This window comes from Cygnus olor, chromosome 13, assembly GCF_009769625.2.
Source record: "Cygnus olor isolate bCygOlo1 chromosome 13, bCygOlo1.pri.v2, whole genome shotgun sequence".
Lineage (NCBI taxonomy): Eukaryota > Metazoa > Chordata > Aves > Anseriformes > Anatidae > Cygnus > Cygnus olor.
In genome coordinates, this window is record NC_049181.1 from 186,077 (window position 1) to 208,568 (window position 22,492).

Genomic DNA, 22,492 nt, shown 5'->3' on the forward strand with positions numbered 1-22,492 from the left:
TGGGTAGGGACTAGGTTATTTCTGATGCATGTCTGATTTCTGTCTCTTCCCTCTCCTATCTTTGTAGCTGATCTGCTGCAGGACAGGCTGCTTTTTCTGATTCTTCCTCCCACCTCCCTCAGGAGGGACTTATTCCTCCCTTAATTTACTAGATTTGTCAAATGTTGATTCAAATGGTAGTGGATTCATTCCGACGGAAATGTGGTGCCTTTTTACATTAATAACTACAGGATTAAAGCATGATTTTATTTTCAACCTGGGAGGTCTTTAAAAGACGTTTAGATGTAGAGGCTTAGTGATATGGTTTAGTGGATGACTTGTTAGTGTTAGGTCAGAGGTAGGACTAGATGATCTTGGAGGTCTCTTCCAACCTAGATGATTCTGTGTTTCTGTGAATCTGTGCTTTCAGAGAGGCAGCAGACTAGTAGAGTAATTTTAAACCATCCATCTAGGGTCTCCTGGAAGCCGCAAAGTTAGCAGAAGAGCTCTTTTGGTTAGAGTTGTTTGCACAGAGTGCTTTCTACCTAAGGGAACAGATGCAAGTCTACCTTGTGCTGACTGTGCATACATATTTGCTGAACTGGCCCACAGAAGGATTGAAACAGTGGTCAGAGGAGCTGGGTCTGGTATCCAGGAAGTCTGAGTGCTTCTGGCTCTGGAGGGCTGCAGTACCACTGTATAATGTCCTGCTGGACCAGTCCTGTGCTGATATCAATATGTTTACATCTTATGTAGCAATCGGGGACAAGGGGGATAATGGTGCCTCTTAGCTGTTTTGGCCATTTTTGTGAGAGCCCCTAGACTGGGGAGGAGGGGAAACTGTTCTTTGTGTGGTGCAGAAGAAACTGGGTGATGTATTTCAGGCTAGAAAACCACTTCCTTCCCAGTGTGTGCTAAGACATTACTAAACATGTCAGCACAGCCACTGCATTGATGGCAGTGTGACCTGCTGGCAAGTGAGATGGGACGTGTGTGTGCATGTCTGTGTGTGGTTGCTAGTGGAAGCATGGCTTCTGCCAAATTTCTATGAAATGAAGCTAAAGATTCACTTCGTCTCTGCCTGTCCTGCTCATAAAGTATTGCAAAATTCTTTTTAAAAAAAAAAAAAAAAAAAAAAAAAAAAAGGTTCTGAGTGTTTTTTTTTCAAAACGTGAGATTTATATTTGCTATGTTTTGTGAGATGAATACTTATTTGATTGGGATTTCTGTTTGTGGCCTGGACTAAATGAACAAAGGTTTACTCTGGAAATGCTGAGTTTACTTCTAGGCTTGCTGTTAGATGGAACTGGAGAAAAGGGGGGGAAAGACAGACCTTACTTCTGTTTTTTCTTTGCCCTGTTTCGAAGACCTTAAAATAACATATCAGTCTAGTGCAGGGCATGGTTCTATCCTGCCCTAGTGGTGGTGTTCCTGTTTTCACCAGAGGACAGTTGTCCTCTTCGCTGCTTCTCACTTCCCTACAGGACTGGATGTGTTGATCTCTGACCTAACTTCCCTCTCTGTGCTCTCCTCTGGTGGCATTGACCTCTCACTTGCTGTGTTCAGAGTTCCTGGCAAGGAGAGAAGTCAGTGCCAGGCAAACACATGAATGTCCTTGCTGTGAGAACTGCTGCACATATATCTAGTGTATCTCTTATTTCAAGGTTTGCTAGAGAGATAAGATGCTTTGTGGCTTGTTTGTTTGGATAACTGAGCTGCCTGCTGCATCTCTTCATGGTGCCTGAAAAGTAAAGACAAGACTGGGCAGGGCGTGTGTGTAAGCATTCTACCAAAATATGAGCTGTTAATTTGGTATTAGGGGCAATTAAGGCTCCTGAGATGAGAGTTGTTCTCAAACTCCACAAAAAACAGGAAGTGAACCTGTCTCTACTGTAGCATTTTGGTCCTCAGGGGCAATTTTAATTAGCCTGGGGCAGAGGGTGTAGGCTAAAGTAGTGTCAGTGTTTCTGAAAATAAAGTATTTTCTTCTGAGGAAGTCTCACTTGCATGAAATATCAGTTAGCTTGAAATGAGTGATACTTATCTGTTTCTTTATGGCACTTTTCAACAGGATTTAATGAATGAACAAACAGTGGCTGCTTCTCATGACTGTCCTGCAAAGTAGGTGAATATTCACATTTTACATCTCCTGCAGTATTGGAGAAGGCAATATTACTGGGACATATTTACTGAGCCTGCAGTATTGGGGAAGGCAACGATGTGGCCAGATGGTATCTATGTCAGGAGCAGACTCCATAAGCCTAACTCTCACTCTGTTGCTCTAAGAACTGGTACCCCAACCTGCCTTCACAAGGTGGCATCATCCAGGCATTCAGTGTTCCTGTTAGTCTGCTCTACCAATCCTCAGCTTGCAACCCCTTCTGTCATTAGATATTGCATTGAATATCGCTCCCCAAACTTGTATTTAGATTTAGTTCCTAAAAGGGAAGTCTGTAAGGCAAAACAAGATGAGTCCGGCTTGGGGGCAGGTATGTGGTGACAATACTTATTACCATACTTTTCTCAATACCTGTGCCCTGATACAACTACAAGTGGGCTGGACTGCAGCAAGATCAAAGCATAATCCCACTATCCATCCCTCATTTTTCCTCCCTCCCTTCCTCCACCCCCAGGGAGGCTGTCCTCATGTGTTGTTTTTTTTTCTTCCCCTTCTCAGCCATATTTATAACTCTTAATCTAGCTGGCCTTGCAACAAAAGACAGCCCAGGAGACACGAAGCAAGACCTAAGTAGCATGATAGCTCAAGGCATCTTGGGGTTCATGCGACCCTTGCGCAGTGGACTGAATGTGAGCAAGACTCGCTTTATTTTCCTCTGTGGGGTGACAGAACAGAATCGTGTGCCAGCAAAGCAGGTGTCAAGAAGGGGTTTCAGCTCAACGTGCAAGCTCCAGGGTGCCCCGGGGAGTCAAGGGTGAGTAAAAGGATGAATCATACATCACTGTGTTGGGAAGGGCCTTTTCAAGAGGGAAATGCACTGACCTCTACCTCACCCCACAGAAGGGAGAGGAAAGGCTGGTACAAAACATGACCTGTAAAGGGGTAGTGAATGAGGAAGTGTAGGCTAAGCAGATGCTGATGAGATGAAGATGGTACAGGGAGCTGATGTGAGAGGTGCAGCTCCCCTGCTACTGGAGCCACAGAGGCTACAGCTGGTGGCATAGAGATGACAATATGACACATGAGTCCGTGGACTGCTGGGGTCCAGTCATGAGCCTTTGAGGAATGGGGATGGTGGGCATGGCAGGTCAGTCATCTGGGCAGAAACTGGGATGACTTCTGGGTTACTCTGGGAATTGCAGATTCTCTCAGGTTTCATGTACCTGCTGCTGGAAAGGCGGAGTGGGGAGCTAATGTTTTCTGCAGTCCCAGGGAGCAAAAACACCATCTCTAGGTCATTAGAAGCCCCACTGTAAGCTCTCATGCCTTTCTGGCACATTCCTCCTGAAAAATTATGCTGATGATGCTACTTAAGGGGTTTATGAAGTCTCATTATCAATGGGTTTTCTTTCTAATTTCTTTGTTGCATATGAAGTTATTGTAGGCAGTGTATGGCCTATATGGAGAGTATCTTTTAGGGAAAAAGACTGTCAAGGAGAAGAAACACCATCTTTAAACCCCTTCACTAGCTCCTTTTGTCACAGAAAGTTTAAGATTTTTAAAAGGGGAGTAATCAGTTGGCATGTGCTGAATTGCAGGGCTGAGCTTATGTCTGGATGACATCTTTCCAAAAGCCCTGAACATGTGTGACAGTAATGCCATTGTAAAATAGTTCAGCCTAAACAAAGCAAAAGTCAGTCTCATCAATTTTGAGTTGTTTTCAAATCCTGGTTCAAAATTATTAACAAAATGTGAAAGGATTTTTTTTCTTCATGATTTCTTTATTGGTATTTTTGAAACCAACTTCAAACAAAATCAAATGCTAAATAGAAAACAAAAGATATCTATTTTCTTTCCTGTCTCTCCTGAAACCTTGGCTGCCCAAAGCAGGAGTCCACCAGAGGAGACTTGAGACTGGGGCTAGTTCAGGGGATATGAAGATGGCTAGGCCAGTATGAGTGGATCTACAGGATATAACTGAACAGTAAAAACAGGGACTAATCAGGTTGGGTTTATGCCCCCAACAGAGGCATCTATATTTAGAACACAAGCAACTTAAGTTTCCCCTACAGCCAGCAAATAAAGAGAAGATGCTTACAGGTGCTTTCTATGTAATGGTCTAGGAGTGTTTGTCATCATCCCTACATTGTTCTCTAAAATGGTGAATTGTTACAGCCAGGCTTGTCCAAAGTCATGCAGGGGGCCAATGACAATAGCATCTGTACTTCCTTGTATCTAAGTGAATACCCTGTGTGCTTTCCCAGGCTGCAACTCTGCTGTCTCATGGCTCATTTAACTGGTGGCAACAGCTAAAACTGTTGCAACTGCAGGGAATGAATTCCCCTAACATTTGTGGGAGCCCAAGTGCAGGGATCCTTCTGGCATGGATGTTGGCTCAAGATTCAGGTTGCCTCCAAGATAACATGAATGGGTTTTTCTATCCATAAGTCTCTGTGCGGTTTTGGGGGACTGTTGAATCCAGAAGTCTGTGCTTGCAGGCAGCTGCCTTCTATAATCCTTATGATGAATGTGTCGAGTTGTAGCATTAAGTGAAGTCCTATAACTTTACCATATCTATTGTGTACAAATTATTTCACCCATAGCTGTAAAACGAACATTGAAGGGGAAAACTGGATATTTGCCATTTAAAAGTAAACAGATAAATAAAAATAAATGGATCCAATTCATCAAAATAGAGGAAGGGTGTTTTTGCTTTGTTTTGACAATTGAGAACTAATCTTTAAATTGCTTATTTACAGAGAAATGTTTGTGGGTCTTGTTATGAAGGAGACTGAAATGTCTTGGAGATGTTCTTTGGCTGTTTGCTTTGTGAAATAGGGGGGTCCTGCTTGGTCATGTGACTACAACATGATCTTTTCTTTCTGTGCATGGGAAACTTCCCTCTGCAGCATGGCCTTAGTGCTAACTTCACAGCTGTTTTCATAACCAGGGGACCCTGTCACAGACCAATGGCCCAGGCATTGTTTTCTGACTAAGCTTCTGAAAAACAGGAAGCTGATCTCCTCACATGAAGGTACAGTGGCCCCTGTGTTCCGTTCCTTTTAACTGAATCAAGCCACAGCTGAAAAAGAATCAGAGAAGGCATGAATATTATCTCTTTTCTCCACTTCTAAATTTCGATGAAATAGAGGGACCACCTTTCCAAAGAGAGAATTATTTGAAGTTTTCTACTCCTGTAGGCTTGCTGATACAATCTGTATGTCAACAGTTTAAGTGATGGCATCTTGAGTCACTCAGAGATATCCTGCAATGACTTGTTGGCAGGTAAAGGGGATTAGATCTAGATGGTGACTGTGATTTATGGAAAGGGGGATGAACTGACCTGCAAACTTGAAAGAAAATAGTTCTTCTCCTTTCTCCATTAAATTTTTACAGGATTTCTTTCCTGTGTCCTGTTCAGCTGGATACATCCCCTGTACTCCAACTGTGCTGATTTCCTTTAAGTACAGAAATATGTAAGAATCAAGTTTGAGCAATTTCCTTTGCTCTCTCTTAACTTACACGAGCAGAGATCTCTGCGCATTTAATTTTCATCTGCCTCAGAGCAGAGAGGGATGAGCAGACAGGTTAAGTCCTTCTAGTTGCTGCTGTTGTTGCTACCTCAGACACAGATCCCATTTAACCAATTCTTCCTCCTAATCTCTGTGACTTTCATGAGGATGCTCAGCACAAGGAGTGCAGGTGCTGTCATGCTTCCTTGGCCAGAGGATTTGCTGTAACATGTCTTTTTTGGCAGTGACAGCTTGTATTCATTGCGTACAGCAAATGCATTGCTAAAAATTGGGCCATAATATTAGAAATTCTCAGAGCTCTGAGCCACACTTGCTACATGTTTCAGTAGCCCCAGGGCTTCCAGGAAAGTAATTTTAGCAAGCTTTGCTGAGCATTCCAAGCAACACCTTTATTGGAAAAAGTGGATGTTGCCTCATTCATCCTCTTATAAGTGGGACATCAGGGGATTTTGAACTTGGCCTGTTCTCACTGTGAACCTTCAAGGCTATAGTTCTTTCTTCTGATGTCAGAAATGACAGCAGAAGGCCATGGGGCAGCACTGACACTTCCAGTCCTCAGAAGCATACCAGAGCTGTGCGGGAGAGCTATGGCTCTTTCCAGAGATCTGGGAGACAGGTCTGCATTGCTGGCCTCATGGAAGAATGTGGCCCAGCTTCTGCCACTGGAGAGTGTCCTGGACTTTGAGATGATGGGCACTTGGGCAGTGCCACAATTGAGAGATACTGAACAAAATACGCACTGCTGCTGGGGTGCTGCCCAGTGTCAGCACAGGAGGTAGGGTTTGGGATAACTGGGACCTCCTGCGCCTACATGACCGTTTGGGTACGGGCACTAAGAAAGACTGCTGTTTTGTTGCTTGGTGCTTTCCATGACAAATACAACAGATAGTCTCAGAATACACAGTCTTGTTGAGAAATCCCTGACACTGCTCTTCAGGGTGGCAGCCTCCACACTGGTAGGGAGGGCCTAGTCTGGAGGTGGTGAAGTGGATACTGTTTCCTTCTTGTTTGTAGATACAGTTTCTGCAAGTCAGCACTGAGCGATGCTGATGGCCTTGTCCTTAACACATCACCAGATTAAATTCTGCAGGCTGTCAATACAACTAGTGGTTTCTCACAAACAAGGATTGTGTTAGCTCAGAGGAGGTTATTCAACATGGTTGCTCTGTAAACTGGGGCTGAGCATGTCTCATCACAACAAGGCTCCCTGAGACTGAGTTCGGGGAAGGAGTGGGCACTTCATGAAAGAACAAAGAGCAGAAAAGGAACAGTCAGCAAGTAATCCCATTGGGAAACACCATGTGAATGACAGCGTCCCTTATTTCATTATTAGTACCTGATCCTAAAGACTTTTTTATTACTCCAACCAGGATTACATCCCAGGCTCCAGGAGCTGCAAATGCTTTCCTTGTCTACAAATGCTTCCTCTGCCAGCCAGACCAAGTAGAGGCAGTGCAGAACATCTGCACTTGTTGACTCACAGCCAACGTGTATTTTGAGGGAAGTTTGGTAAAATGGAAAATATTCTGGTCAGCTCATATTTGAACTGTTCTAGTTTGTCCATTTCCACTGGGAACCAACAACCTTAATGTTTTTTAGCACATGTAGCGTAATCCTTCTGGAAACAGTATTTGTACACATATTTCCCTCTGAATGCCATGGCTCTAGTGTTCAGACAAAAGACCTTGGCAGTGGATGTGCAGAAGAAAGTAGGTTCCTCTGATATGTTTTTTCTTTTGCAAATTTTTATTACAGCTCTGCAGACCAGGTGACAGTGCATTTTATAAATCGGGATGGAGAGCGACTTACAACCACAGCCAAAGAAGGGGAGAGTTTGCTAGAAGTGGTAGTCAATCAAAACTTGGCCATTGATGGATTTGGTAGGTGTTGCAGAAGGGTACGTACTCTTAAGAGTTCTGTGTCCGTGCTGTGACCAGTGAATACCTGGGAATAGTACAACTGTACACATGCTACTGTGCTCTGGTGAGAGCATGGAGCACAGGGAGGATGCATATGTTTCCTTTGCTAATTTGGTCATCAGCACTTTTGCTCTTCAGTCAGCTTACTCAAATTACTTAAACTTGGAGCCCTAATTTGTATCCACCCGCTGGCAAGCTTCTCTTCCCCAACAGCTGTTTGCTTGGGCTGGCTTATTGCACTGACGTGGCAGTGTGACTTCAACCCTGTGGCTGCTGGGATTTCAGTGGTACTGTGGTTGGTTGGAATTGAAGTATGAATTTGAAAACTGATGTGATCCTCCCAGAGCAGAGGCAGGCTGAAGTCTGCCTCCATCTATTTTGTCTTCCGGCATCTATTTTGACATGCTCTAGATCTGTTAAAGGACACTTTCTCCCGGTATTTCCAAAGATGATCTCCATTTACCACCTTTTTTTTTTCTGATTTGCTGTTATTCCCCCCACTTCTGCACCAGGTGCATGTGAAGGGACATTAGCCTGCTCCACCTGTCACCTTGTCTTTGAGAAGGATGCCTTTCAAAAGCTGGATGCCATCTCAGATGAAGAGATGGACATGCTGGACTTGGCATATGGACTCACTGAGACGTAAGCATCCCTGCTGATTGCAGTAGATACTCAAACCTCTCAGACAGAATCTCAGCACCTATTTCCAAGGAGACAGGATTTATCCTGTATTGCAGTTATGCCTGCAGAGCTGCTTTCTCCTGGGTCTTTTATCTTTAACAGGAACTTTTATGAAAAGTTAGCCTGGACCACACATTCCAATGTGGGTTGGGAATTTCTTCCCTTACTGTGGGAACTGATGAACCTCACTTAATCTTTTTCTTGCCAGATCTCGCCTCGGTTGCCAGGTGCGCATTAAGAAGTCGATGGATGGTCTGACAGTGCAGGTCCCCATGGAGGTATCAGACATCAGGAGGCAGCTGGAGGTCGGAAAGCAAAGCAAACAGTAACTGGAAACGACTCCTGCCCAACCCACTTCCTTTAGGTGTGGCAGGGCACTTTGCTTTTGGTTAACACTGGTGCTCTTTGGGGCTGGCTTGCAGTAGACAATGGAAGTCTGATTTAGTATGTACAACTGTTCAGCAAATCTCTTCTTTAAATAAAGCTTGATGCTAGGATCTTCCATATGTGTTTTAAATTGTTTGCTTAAATGCTCTGCTGAAGCAACTGGATGAAAACATATGGCAACTTTAAGCATCCTGGTGCAGAGTAGAAAACATTTTTTAAATGCCAGGATCTCTGCAAGTATATTAAATTATTTTGCTTGGGATGGCCTTGTAACTCTGCCTTCTGCTGGAGCTTTCCCTCCTTACGCTCCAGGTTTGAGCTATTGGTTTGCAAGGCAGGATCCACCTGGAAAAGTTCAGTAAAACGAGAACGTAATCTTCTCCTCTCCCACAGCTTTTTAGTCTCTAGCATCAAATGCCAACACTGTGCAACGTGTCTCACAGTGTCAGATTGAATCTGAACGACAGGGGCCGAGGGATGACGACGGTTTAGGGCTTCAACCAGACACCAGGTGGAGCTCTCCCTACATCAGCAGCTCGTCAAACAGCAAGCAGAAGGGAAGAGGACGTGACTTGAACCTGAATTTCCTTGACTTCGCCTTATTTCTATTCTTCCTTCCTCAGTCTCTTACACTGAGTCATGACTAGCTCTGTCTTGGAAGGCTCAGAGCAGTTATCCATGGTTTGATTTCAGCTGCTACCTCCATACCTTTCCCTGGGGCAGAAGTAATGTTGACATGAGTTCTGCCCCGCTAGGTGTGGTCTAGTGTCAGTGTGGGGCTCACAGGTGAAGAGTGACAACCTGTATATCCCCAGGTACAAACTTTGGTTTCCTCTCGGGTCCATCCACTGTGCAAAAATCTGTACAAAATTTTATGCTGGGAGACTAAGACAAGTGTATACAATGGGAGGATTTTTCTGGTGCTGCACACTTGCTTGTGACTTAACATAAGTTGTAAAAGAGGTTAAATGAAAGCAGTGAAACCACCGGTTTCAGTACCGCTTTATGTCTCCCTGATTCTGCCACTATCCCTTTGCAAAGCAGAGATGATTTGTGACTTTGCAGTCCCTCTCATCAGTCATCTCCTGTTTGTAAGCCCGAAGCTGGACCACAGTTTGTGGCTGAAAGACATCACTTCCCTGCACAGAGGCATTGAAGCCATGTGCTGTTGGGAGGGCAAGTGAGGCACTAACTACTGGCTTAAAAGGTCTGAGTGGCTGTCACATTCCTCTTCAGAGCATTGTTGCCCTTCAAAGAAAAGGTTTCTAGGGCAGGCTGCTTTGAAATGCAGGTAGCAAAAATAGCCTGTGCTTCCCTTCTGCAAGTCTAACCCTCAAAGTTGCCACAGGGTAGCAGTGAGTATGCTGCACAAAGGGGCTATCTGCAAAGGATGAGGGTAGAATCCTTTCTGAATTTGTCTCTAGAGACCTGGCTTTCCTGACTCTACTGGGATATCAGAAATGGAATTAAGACAGTTAAAATAAACAACTGTAGTTGCCTCTGGGCACTTCCATCAGTTTCGGTCAGCCTGAGGGATAAGGGAACAAATTATACATGCCAAACAGAAATGAAAAGAGGCTAAAGTGCGTGAGTCATTGTCTCCTCAAGGTAAATGAGCTGGACTTGCCTGGCCTATCAGGGCAGAGTGCTGCAGACACTGTGCTGTAGTCAGTGTCAGGCTCAATGTGCCCTCCCTGACCTGGAAGTATTCACATCCATTTAAACCTCCCCGAAAAAGACCAACATGTACTTCAACCACAGCCTTCTGTGGGCTACTTTGTTAAAACAGCAGTAATGTTATCTACTGCATTCTCCTTGATGCTGTGTGGGTAGCTGTATTCCCCTGGAGGGGAGCTCAAATAATGAGGGCTAGAGAAGCAAGGGAGCTGGGAGAGGGTTCCTTGTGAGCAAGACCCAGTCTCACAGCTCGAGTGGGATGCACGTGCGTGTATCATGGCATGGTTTGGTTCATGGCATGGTTGCAAGCACGCCCACCCAAGCACAGAAGAGAGGGAAAGTAGGAGCAAAGAGGGAACAAAAGGCAATTGTCACATCACAAGCAAACTGTGTCTCGTTTTATTGAAATAGTTGCAACCGTAGCTCTGGAAAAAAAAACTGAATGCCTCTGTAGTGTTTGTGTGTGCGGAAAATGATGGCAGATGGTTTGTACTACAATTAGATATACCATTCATCATATAAGGGCCACCAAGGTGAGCTGGGACAAAGAATGCCACATCTGAGAGTTAAACACTCTGAACATGACAAATCGTTTTCTATACACCTGGTAAAGTAGACTTGGGGCTCCCCCCATCCCTACAGGAATGGGGTGTGAACTTCGAGTGCTGGGCCAGCTCACAGGCACTGACTGTCACTGACACCTGGAAGATACTTACTGGATCATTTTACAAAGGTGATTTCCCCTCTGTGCAAGGACTGAACCGCAGCTGATGCCAAGCAAGCCCAGGCATGGCTATGGCATACACTTGGCAACCTGCATGGGGCACTTACTCCACAAGGATAGCCATTTGATCACTAAGATTCATGTATTTCTCTTGTACTTCACCCATTCACTAGTAACTGAGTAAAAGGGCTGTCTCTCTGAGAGAAACTGCTGTAGAAAACTCTCACATAACTTTCAAATGAAACATTCTGAACATTTTAACCTTTGAGACTTTTCCCATCATTTTCTTAATGCCAGTCAAGCTAATGTGGTGCTCTTAGCTTTTTTTTAGAGTGCAGCTAGCAGCATCAAAATCCTCTGTCGCATCATAGCAAAAGCCATTCTGAGCATTGTCTTGAGTAGAATCATGGGGATGCTCCAGGAGTTTACTGGCTGCATTTCTTTAGTGGTACAACAGGCTTCTTAACACATCCCTGCCTGTGACTTTTCCATATTTAATTCTGCTGGACTGCAGTGGGCTATGCACTTTGATGAGTGGGATCTCATTACTACTCTAACACAGCATCAATGCTGTCAAAGCCTGGACAGTCAGCCTATAGTGTGTCTGTCAGCTTTCTGGCTAGATGGGACTTTGCTGCAGCATCCACTTAACAACATTCCTGACTACTTCCACAGCTCCTTAACTTCATGCTGAAGCCAAATACTGCTTGAGTCCTTCTCAGAATGACTAGGGATTTGATTAGAATTCCCATTCATACTGCCTCTGGAAAGGGCTGTCTGAAACGTCACCATCATTCACAGAAAAATGTCACCTTTTACTGAGACTGAAAGGACCATCTGCTCCCAGAGAATACCATAGAAGACAAATATTCATAGCCCTTCTGCAGTGACAGAACTACTGCCCTTTATAGTAACTGTGGCTCTGTCAAATGCTAGCTTTGGAGGAGCTATGACAAGAGAGAATCAATATAAACTTAGAAAAAAACAAAAACATCTTGGGGTTAAACATCACACATGCCTTGTCAGTGAAAGCTGGGCTTTAGGCTCCATCTGGTGTTTCTGCCTCAAGCAGTAATGAACGCAAATTGTAACCACGGGGGGACAAAAGGAAGATGAGCAGAGAGAGGAAGCAGTGACTTGTGGGATGGGGGTGAAGGGTCTTCTTTTGGATGAATGACCAGCACTAACTGTTCATGTAACAATGAACAGCAAATAGTAGAGAATTTTGTGCAAGCTTAAATTCTTTAAACTAATGCTGATGCAGTATTTGCTGTCCTGGTTCTCCAGTCATCCACACACATTGGTGACTGGAGAAAACAAAGCAGAGTTTCCCTTTCCTGCTTTAAAAAGAAATGGATCAGACTCTGTACATCAGCTAATTCAGGGATGGAGTCTGGTGGCATTCAGACCAATTGACACCTAGTCGGTGAAGTCTCTGAAGTATAAAAAGCATGTAAAGGAAAAACAAGATGCCCTCCCCCCCAGCCCAATCAAAATGAATTGTAAACCCCAACATTATATTACATACACATTAGAGTAACTTTACACTTATTGCCAATGCAGCCCACTAGATTCTTCACACCTTGATCATATCTTACAGAATATTTTCTGCTGCATATACACAAAAAATATTCAGTTCTCCCACAGCCATCTCTCTAGACAAACGTCTCTTCTGCAAATGCAACTGCATCACACTCCTCCGTGGTCACCTCTGCCAGTGGCTGGCTCCTGAGCCACTCCATCCTGCTCCGAAGAAGTTCATTTTCCACTGCTTCTGCCTCAGCCATGGGACAGGTCTTGGTTTCATCGTGTTTGAAATATTCCCTGACAGTGTTTCGAATGGAGGCAGGGAGGATGATACGGATGGTGTGGCTGAATGTGCTGAAGCCCTTACTCTGGGCTGGTGCCTGCACCACTTCCACTGGCTTGCTCTCCAGCTCACTGGGAGTGGAGGCACTTCGGGGACTCTCTTTGTGCTCTGCCTGTAAGGACAGGATTGTTGGTTCATGGTGGTGTCGCCTGGAGGTGGACTGCAGGACAAGGGGGGTATTCTGCCCATAGAAAACTGTCTGGGGGATATGGACTCTCACAGTCTGCAAGCTCTTAGACAGGCTTTGCTCATTGTTGCTACTGGATGAGTCGCTGCTGCTGGTGTTTGCCTTGGAACACTCCTCTTCCTCTTCCACTGGAGACCCCTGACAGCTTTCTTTATTTGGAGCCATGTAAAAAGTTATCTTGGTGCGCTTCAGGCTTTCCTGACTTGGAGGGCAGTCATCAACGCTTTTGATTTCAATGTGCTTCACCGCCTTCTCCCTGTGCTGCTGTTGGCTGATCGGTGGGAATTTCTCACTGGTTGGGCTGCCAGTTGAGGGCTCGGGATTTTGTTTTAGCTCCTTGGCACAATCCTGGCTTCTGAGCACTGGACCAGAGCCCCCTGCACAACTCAGCTGTCTCTCCTCCTTTTCCCAGTCAGTGTTGGTTAGTGGGCTTCCCACTGCAGCTCTGCTGACAGATGCAGAACTTTTCCTCTCCCCCCCAAAATGGCTGCTGTCTACAGTCTTGGATTCATACTCATGGAAACTGTCCAGGTCACACAGATGTAAAGGCACAGGAGAGGTGAAAGACTTGTGCCACTCTTTTGGGGACCTCTTGGCAATCTTGGGAGACACAGCATGAAGTCTGGCAGACGTGCCAAACATGAATGGCAGGGAGGAGACATCTGTAGGACTAACAGCTGATGACTCTGAGCAGTAGGAGAAAGCACTGTCTAAGGAGCTAAGTGAGGAGGCAGATGGGGATGTGGTGGTGGAGGACAGACTAGAGAAGCTGGACCTGTTGGATAGGCTGGATTTCTTCACCCTAGAGCTGGTCTGAGGTGACTGCCACAAATTCTGCCTGACCTTATTACCCCCAGCGCTTAGGCCTTCGTCAATCAACTTCTGGCTCTCCACCTGTAGTTGCTTGAGCCTGTGGATGTAGTCTGTATGGCTGTGCATGATGGTCGCATCACAGCTAGACTGGCGAGCCACGGGCTCATGGCTCTGAGCAGGAAGCTGGGAGCTAAGGCAGACACTGGGCTCTGATGAGCACCGGTCCCTGGCTGGGCTGAGTGAGCGTATTGAGCCAATGGAGCAGAAGGAGCCCTCCTCTTCTAGGAGGTCATAGCTATCCGCACTGGTGTTATTCTGGGCTTTGCTTTGGTAGCAGGCTGTGATCTCACTGAACAAGTCCCAGTCTTCTTGCTCCTCATCGAGTAACAAGCTGCTAGATTGTTCAAAAATGGCATCTGTTTCAGGTACCAGGCAATGCTTTGGTCTTTCTGGGTCACAAGCAGAAAATTCCAGCTCATCGGAGGAATCATCATTCTGAGCCAAGCCTATGCCTAGGGCAGAGAACACAAATTAATCTGCTACCTATGTCTCCCAACTCCATACAGCACCTTACAATCAAGGCAGGGGAAATATTATCATCTGCATTTTGCCGACAGGAAAGCAAAGATGAGCTATTATTTTCCCAGGGACTAGAACAGTACTAGGAACAATACCAAAAATTCTGGGTTGACAACCCAGGATTGTTAACAACTGGATCTTTTTTCATTCAACCTTTTGGTTTAGCTCTACAGAACTAATCTGGAAGATTGCTGGACCATGGCATTGCTAAGGCTACACTAAATTCCTGTGATAGTGCTTTAATCTGGAATGGCTGGAATAGGTTGAACAGCAGCCACAGAGAAAGACAATCGTTCAGGGACACGTTTGAGGTGTCACACCTCAGCCCTCTGTTTTCCCCTTGCTTTTTGCCTATGTCTTACAGGGAAAGAGAAAATCCAAACCTGTTGTTTTTCAGTGCTTTTCTTTGGCAGTGAAGGAGAAACAAACTCTTCTGCATGAAGAGTTTATCTATTAAAAGATTTTAACCTTTTCTTGAAGATACAGTACCACAAACTTACCCAGAGATTCCTCAGAGTTTTTGGACTTCTTTTTATCTGATCTTTGAAACAATGAAGCAATGTCACCTCCAAAAATCTCTGCTGAGTTTTCAATCAGAAACTGCACTAACATAGCTACCTGGCAAAGACATGAATTTACAGTCAGTTTCATGAATATATAGCAAATCAAATAAGTCCCCAAAAGTTCTTTCTTTGACAAAGATGCAATTTCCTACAGAATCTTTTGCTCAAAAAGCTGTTAAGGATACAGCAATACTTATTTATTAACTACACCTGGGGCAGGAATATGAACTATGTGCGTTGGTGAAGTGAGCCAGATACAGAACATTCTATGATTTTCCTTACTATTGGTAACACCTCACAAACCACAAGCAAGCATTCCTCCCCTCTGATACCCCATCATGTTTATTGCTCACTTTGTCTCTGTAGGCTAGCTTTAGACCCAGCTGAACTGGCAGTGTCTAACTTCAGCTGCCCCATCTTTCTTGAACATGCTTGTCCAGAAAGGACTTTATCTGGTAAAGCAACCATGGCTTCCCTTTCCATCTTACATAACCTGAGTAGCTAAATTGACCCACTAGCTTGGGCATGACTGCACAGGGGAGAGGATGAAGCTCAGATGCCACTCAGCTTACAATATCACTGATAACTATGCCTCCATTTAGTCTACAAAATATAGTGCCAATAAAAAGCGGTAAAATGGAAAGACAATCATGAGGCCAAACCTATGACAAATTACCTTCTTTGTAGACCTGCTCTCCTCCTCAGGCCCAGTGGGACTAGGTAGCCACAGCATATTGGGTGCTATACAAAGAGCCAGGTTAAAGGCATTCATCTGATTCACACCCGAATTCTGCTCAATGTGATGAAGAACTCCAAAGAGGTGCCTGAGTAAGATGAGGTTGGCGTCTGGGAGCTGATTGACTAGGCTGTTAAGGGAGTGATAACAGAAAAACAGCAAATGTAACAGACTGTAAAAAATCTGGTCTTCAAGTATTGGAGGTTGCTTCCCAAAGCTTTTGTCCCCTTCTGCTCTTTTGTAACCAGTCTGAGACATTCTCATCTGATAATAAAGTAAGACACTTCCCTCTTCAAAGTATGTGAGAGCCACAGTTTTACATTCATATTGCCCAGCTATTCTGTTCACAAAGCCTGGGGGGGGAGACCAAGGGACTTACACCCAGAACTTGTGGGTAGAAGTCCACAGTGTCTTAACAAAATAAAGACCACCCAAAGGAGTTGCATGCAGCTCCATGCCAGCAGCGCATGAGACAGTGCCATTGCCTGTGTCCTACGCTATAGAGACAATGCAAGAAGGAGATCCAGGTCAAACAGCAAGGTTCAAAAGCCACTAACAAGAAGAGATTCAATATACCGCTTATCCCGCTTGCTCCTAATACACTTTTCTTGCTTGGGGCAGCAGTTTCAAGGCAGTAGAGCTGTTTTCAAGGTTCCAGTCACCATCCTGGTAGGGCTATTTCTTCTAACTGCCAATATGATTATCTTTATTTTGTGCTCATAGAAAAAAAGTTACCATTGTTAAAGATCTAATTCCACTAATATTTGATGTACTTCTGGTGACTGAACTACTGTGGTTTTTCAGTTTGCTGGTTCTGGTAATTTGAATTGGTCATCAGAAAAGAATTTTCTTTTTCTGTGTCAAAAATGTTAACAAAAGACCAGTGAAAGGTTTTGACCAGTGACACTGGCAACCAGCAACAGCTCTACTGTGGCCTGGAGCAGCAACAGGAGTCTCCCAGAAGATGAAGCCTATGATTAGGGCCCTACATTTCCCCTTCTCCCACCAAAAGAAGCTTTTACAAAGTTTTTACAAAGGCTTTTACAAACCTTTTGATAGCTTCAATTTTATGTGCCCGATTTTCTGTATCCACAGCTTCCATCCACAGTCCGTGCATGTCTGAGGATAGAACACTGTCAGGTATATTTCGGAGAAAATCCTGAATTAAATATATATATGCAGAGCAGTCTGGTCAGTTTTGAATTCCTTGTTTTGGTTTTATGATGCATATAGTTAGTGTTTATTCATATTAAGAAGATAAAATGAGACGCGACACAAATACATTTCTCCTTCCCTCCCCACTTCCACCAAGCTCTTCATTTGCAGCACTGCAGAACTGTGTTTATAGTTTATGGCAGAAGAACATGCTCATGCCTGCCCCTCTTCCAGGACAGGGTTGATCTCTGCTACAGTAGGCCAAGGACTGGTATCTAAGGTTATGCATAGTTCTGTCTGAAATATTTTTAATCAATAAGGATTGCTGTTTTTATGAGAGGACTTTGTAACAACTTAACATACATTTTGCATTGTAAAATGCCTGAATATCCTCCCAGTCAACAGCTTTTTATATTAGGCCAACTAGAACAAGAGGTAGGAATGTTTTTGGCACTTTAGTGTCTGAATTGTTCTGACCACATTTAATTGACAATGCAAAAGATAGGCTTTTTCTTATCAAAAGTTGTGTCTTATTACAAGCTTCATCCCCCATTCACTACAATGCCTCTGCTTGGACTTGGCAGCAGTTTTCCTCTTGCTTGCTGTCTGATTAGAGGGTGAAGGCTCAGAGCCTAGATTGTACAAGCCATCTCCTTTGCATGGCCTCTCTGTGGGGAATACAGAGTGGTTGCAGTCAAATGGCACTAGTCCTCCCACATCTCCCTCCACGCTCTTCCATGTGTCCGAAAAGGACAAAAAAACAATTACACTGCTGTCACCACAAGGCTTCATGGCCTGCTGTGTCTAGCATCTGAATTGCTGAGTTCAGGCACTGTCATGGTATTTGGCACTGTGAGATAATTCCTTCGTAGAAGCCATGGTTATTTTGGAGGTAGATGTTACTAGAACTGCTGGTGAAGGCTGTTTTGTACAAGGGAGGTGCAAAATGAAACACTGGCCTGAGGGCCACTGCACATACCTGCACGTTAAAGCAACCACCACTGGGTCAGACAGATACCTTCGTGCACATAGAGGACAAAGCTGTCAGCTGAGAATGCGCCTCGCTAGAAATGGTTTGTGCAACCCCCCCTGCCCATCCCTGCTTTGAATCATCCCTCCGCATAAAGACTCATGTTGCTTTCTTACTAAAAGAAGGAAGGCATGATTAGCTCAGACAGCTGAGTTACTTGGCCCAACATACCGTGATGACAGCTGCAGCCACAAAGACTGACTCTCCGTCCACCTGGACATCACCTCCAGAGTTCAGCTTCTCTTTCAATTCCTTGCAAGTCTTGGCATTGGCAGAGCGTCTGAAAATGCCCCTAGTGGAGGGACCTTCATGGTACAGCAGGAGCAGCATATCCTAAGAGAAAGCTCAGTTATACGTAAGAACCTAATACTTTATCCTGTTGTGTATGTTATCCCTCACATATAATTAGTGTAAGACCTAGTCAGCACTGGGAAGAGGATAGATGTAGAAGAGGTTTGTCATGACTTAAACAGGGACAAGAGCCTGTCACCTTAGTTGCACGTACAGTTCACATGGGCGCTCCTATCCTGTGGCAAGCAAGAGTCCAGTGGACTCTTGTAGTGAATGAGATTTAGACAATGTAGATGTATGTAGTCCACTGACAGCACAGGCAAATGCTGGTTGTCTTCTTTAAATTCTTGACCGAACGCATCACATTTATGTCAGAATGAACGCCTAGGCTGCTCTTTACCATGATTGGCTTGGGAAGGATCCCATCAGGACAGACAGAGGATAGAGACAGGCCAAAGAGCTTCCGTGGGGTGGTAGGCGACTGTGAAGGAGGGCTGTCTGTGGGTGTGCTGGTGCTACGGCGCAGGGCCCAGTCAATCAAGGACTTCTTCCTCTTGGTGTGTTTCTGCAGTGACTCTAAAAGGAAACAGACCTTCATTACACATGTGATCGTCGTCCTACTGGCCAGTGACTGACCTGCAGGGGAGTCAGAGTTCCCGGCAAAACAAGAACTTTCTACCATCTCATCGATAATAAATACACCGTTAAGGGGGATAGTCAGGTAGAAACCACTGCAGTGAAAACACTTGTTCATCTCTCAACCATCATCAAAACTCTTACTCATTCACTGTTCTTTAGGGAACCTTACCATCTATGCAATGTTTGAATGGCTTGCAGTTGAAAGCTACTCAGGAACTGAAAGCTAATTCTGAACATTTGCACCAACAAATTTAGCCCCTCTGCAATCCCATCCTCTATGCATGCAGTAGGATATGGGAGTGACTCTGGGATACATGTACAATGCTTGGAAGAATTTGGCACTGCCACTGAAAACAGAAAAATCTGTCTGGTTGTGAGGCACTTCTGCAGCTCCTACCTCTCTTCAGCTGCAATGGAACTTGGAGCCTGGGTTTCAGGACAAACTGACACTGTTTTTCTTTTGGAAGCTGCTCAAGGAAGGAGGTTTCTGACCCATCAGCCAGCAGGGTGTTATTGTTGGTTCCTTGTTGCTGGTCAACAGAATCTCGGAGACAGTACAATGCGATGCTGAAAGGATGCTCGTGCCCTGTGGAACAAAGAGGTGTGTAAAGAGCAAGTAAAGATGCAGACTTATGTGAAAACAGATCTAAACCTGGGCGAGAGGAAGCAGCCACATCCAATGGCTCTCACTGCAGCTGGGCCTTTAAGCAATGTTGCTCAAAACCTCCACCTGAGGACTAAAGAGGTTAGGGTGCCTCTGTGCATATATGATCATTGCTTTACAAATAAGTTCATCAAGTTAAACCTGGCCAGTCACTCTTCATTAGCAGCTCTTCAGAACATTATGGTTCAAGTCTTCAGTAATAGACTTATGAACCCCATTACACTAACAAAATACTGTAAGCATTGCTCTGTGCTGCAGTCAGCTCCCTATGACAGTCTAGTATGTACTGGACAGATACAAAAAATAAGCATGTGGCATGAGGAGTTGGAAAACATCTTTAAGCACCCACAAATAAACAAACGTGCAGTCTAATGAACACCAGAATAATAGTTTTAATACGACTATGTGGTCTTCAGAGCAAGATCTCCTGAATAAACTAACAGGCATAAACTTCCTTGGACAGCCTGGGGATATATTTATTGAGTTATCTCTGAAAATATAATGCAGCATTAATGCAGAGATTACCTGTTTGGTGTAACTAAGCAGTATGCTCTAGGACAACACTGGGAGCAATGGCTGAACCACTGACACATCCGTCAGAGAAACAAGAAGCAGTTTAAATGCATCCAACAGCTTTGGTTTACATGTTGGGTAAATCACAGTATATCTTTGCTTCCTCTCTGGTTAAATCTAAATAGTGAGCTGCTTAGTGCAAGTTCGGGCTGTCTATGAGTACTGTCAGTGCTACCTTGCTCTCACCTAGCAGTAAGGACAAGAGAACAGGACACTCCTGCTCTTTCGGTCCCTGACAGAACTGCAAACTCTCAAGAAGGTATTTAAAGAAAATGATCCTAAAACACCACCACCTTTCCCAGGAAAATTAACCAAAGTGTTCTGAATTTCAGGAAAAGTTCAAATTAGGATTGATTCTTAATTTATCTTAATGGCCGATACCTAAATATAGTTATATCATTGAATACAAACATAATAATAGAATTTGTTATGTATTACAACAGGAAAAACAGAGACATGTTTTGCATCCTTTGCCACATTAAATATTCTGCCTTATTTTAATTTTGCATTTAACCTTACACTTTGGTGTCTTGTTTTTGCCAACAGTTCACAAATGGAAATTATTATTATTGTTATTATTATTATTACTATTATTGGAAAACTCCAGCTTCAGCGATCGATGCTGAGTACTGAATAATCAAAATTCAGAGTTTTATTTTAAAATATTTATTGTTTTCTGGTATCATCTGCTACAGATTTCCATCACTCCCCTCCATTGTGACTGTCTTCAAAACCCTCTAAATATACACCTGCTTTCCCTCAAGCTTTGGGAGTTCCTATAAACAAAACACAAAATGTTAAAAACGGAAACTTTTCAAATAAACAGCCTGCAAAGGGCATTGCCTTGGGTAGCCCATGTCTTTGTGTGAGATCAGATCAGTATTGGATTAAAGTGGAGATTCAGAGGACAACAACTATAAGGAGCCTTATGAAACAAATTGGCTTTGATCTTCCATATAAAGATCTTCCATATAAAACAGTTTCATTATTTGTGAACTGCAATGCAATGAAAGATAAATAAGTACCAAAAAAGTTAGATAAATATCTTATCTTCTTCATAAAAAGCTTACAAGTCACCAGTGGATCCACCTAAAAATTCTGCATTCTTCTGTTACGTCCAGGGGAAAGCTGCTCAACTGCTTTCCCCTGGACCTAGCATGCTTCTGCTGAGTGGCCACCTAACTGCAATGACTTGTTTTACTTCTCATAGGGCCTCAATACAAAATGCTGAGAAGGTGTCCGGAGATGCTCCTGATGATGTTTGGATGGACATCAGTGGATATCTCTATCACAGGTAGTGAAGGCAGACAGAGGCTGCCCCAGACCACAGGCACTTTCTGTAAGGAGCAGAAGCCTACCAAGAAGTGCTGGACAGAATGACCAGTCACCAAGCAAACAGACCTGAAAGCTCATACCAGCAGCCAGGGGGATAGGAGCAAGCTTTCTTCTATGTTCTACCTACAGCCCCTTGCATCACAAGCACCGAAAGGAAAGAGATTCTTCACCCAGCTTAAAAATCTCCTGTAAATTTGCTTTGTCTACTGAGAAGTGTCATGATTTCAGATCCAGAAATGCACAGATTTGCTTGAAAAAGGGACGTAAGTGTGAAGATATTCAAACATGTCAACATACCTTCATTAAATGTGTATCCTGACACCATAAGAGCCAAGTGACATTCTACATCAGCTTGATACGGTCCCCCTACAATTGCCTTTTTATGTGAAGAATGCACTGTTTGAGCTATTTCTCTGCTACATAAACCAGTGTCATTTTTCACTTACTTCTGTGGTGCTAGAATTAAGAGAAAATGGGAGAGCTCTTACCAATGAGAGGGTAAGCAGGCTCATCTTTTCCTGAGATCACCCAGAGATGATGGTCATTTGTCCTGCCCTGGTGGTTGAAGAACAGAAAAGAGAATTACAGGTGAAGCGGACCAGGATGAGGGTCCAAGGGGTTGCATTCTACTCAGAAAACGACAGAGATAATGGCTGAACAGGCCAAGAAGCAGCAGACGTGTATAGCTAACTGCAGGACACAGGGATGGGAGGGATGGGTGCTCTGGGTCACTCTGTCTGATAAAGAGTGGAAGGGAAAAGGTTCAGAAGAATAGACTGAGCGCCACGAGGTTGTAAAACCACGTAATGGTTTCCTGACTGTCCACCCAGTAGGCTCTGAGTGAAGAAATCCCTACACACAACCAGAGAAACACTACCAGTCAAGTCAACATGCTTTTTCACGAATGCTGGTGTCCCACACTGTATATGGAAAACACATAGTGCAGTACCATTTTCAGCCTCAACAGTCCAATGCATTTAGGTGTTGCTGCCAGGTCAGATTACAGATTGGCCTATTTGGGTTCTTGCTGTCCCAGCT

General features: G+C 44.2%; 2 protein-coding genes across 3 annotated transcripts in view; one reads left to right on the plus strand and one right to left on the minus strand.

The window, feature by feature from the left end:
• The first annotated feature begins 1,980 nt into the window (after window positions 1–1,980).
• Window positions 1,981–8,728, plus strand: LOC121077330 (adrenodoxin-like). Its single transcript, XM_040572501.1, has 5 exons — window positions 1,981–2,100; window positions 2,657–2,912; window positions 7,387–7,511; window positions 8,063–8,192; window positions 8,440–8,728. Exons 1-5 carry the CDS (start codon window positions 2,061–2,063, stop codon window positions 8,558–8,560), a joined length of 672 nt encoding a protein of 223 aa, XP_040428435.1. The 5' UTR covers window positions 1,981–2,060; the 3' UTR covers window positions 8,561–8,728.
• A 1,954-nt stretch (window positions 8,729–10,682) lies between these two features.
• LOC121077329 (rho GTPase-activating protein 20-like) overlaps window positions 10,683–22,492 on the minus strand; it is a 39,048-nt gene continuing 27,238 nt past the window's right edge. For both annotated transcript variants that reach the window (XM_040572499.1, XM_040572500.1), the window contains 8 exons: window positions 21,943–22,009; window positions 19,280–19,468; window positions 18,644–18,819; window positions 18,124–18,285; window positions 16,817–16,926; window positions 15,708–15,897; window positions 14,969–15,086; window positions 10,683–14,401 (listed from right to left, as the gene is read on the minus strand). In XM_040572499.1, the coding sequence (XP_040428433.1) occupies window positions 12,675–14,401; window positions 14,969–15,086; window positions 15,708–15,897; window positions 16,817–16,926; window positions 18,124–18,285; window positions 18,644–18,819; window positions 19,280–19,468; window positions 21,943–22,009 (2,739 nt within the window). In that variant the 3' untranslated portion in view covers window positions 10,683–12,674. The remainder of the gene's footprint in view (window positions 14,402–14,968; window positions 15,087–15,707; window positions 15,898–16,816; window positions 16,927–18,123; window positions 18,286–18,643; window positions 18,820–19,279; window positions 19,469–21,942; window positions 22,010–22,492) is intronic.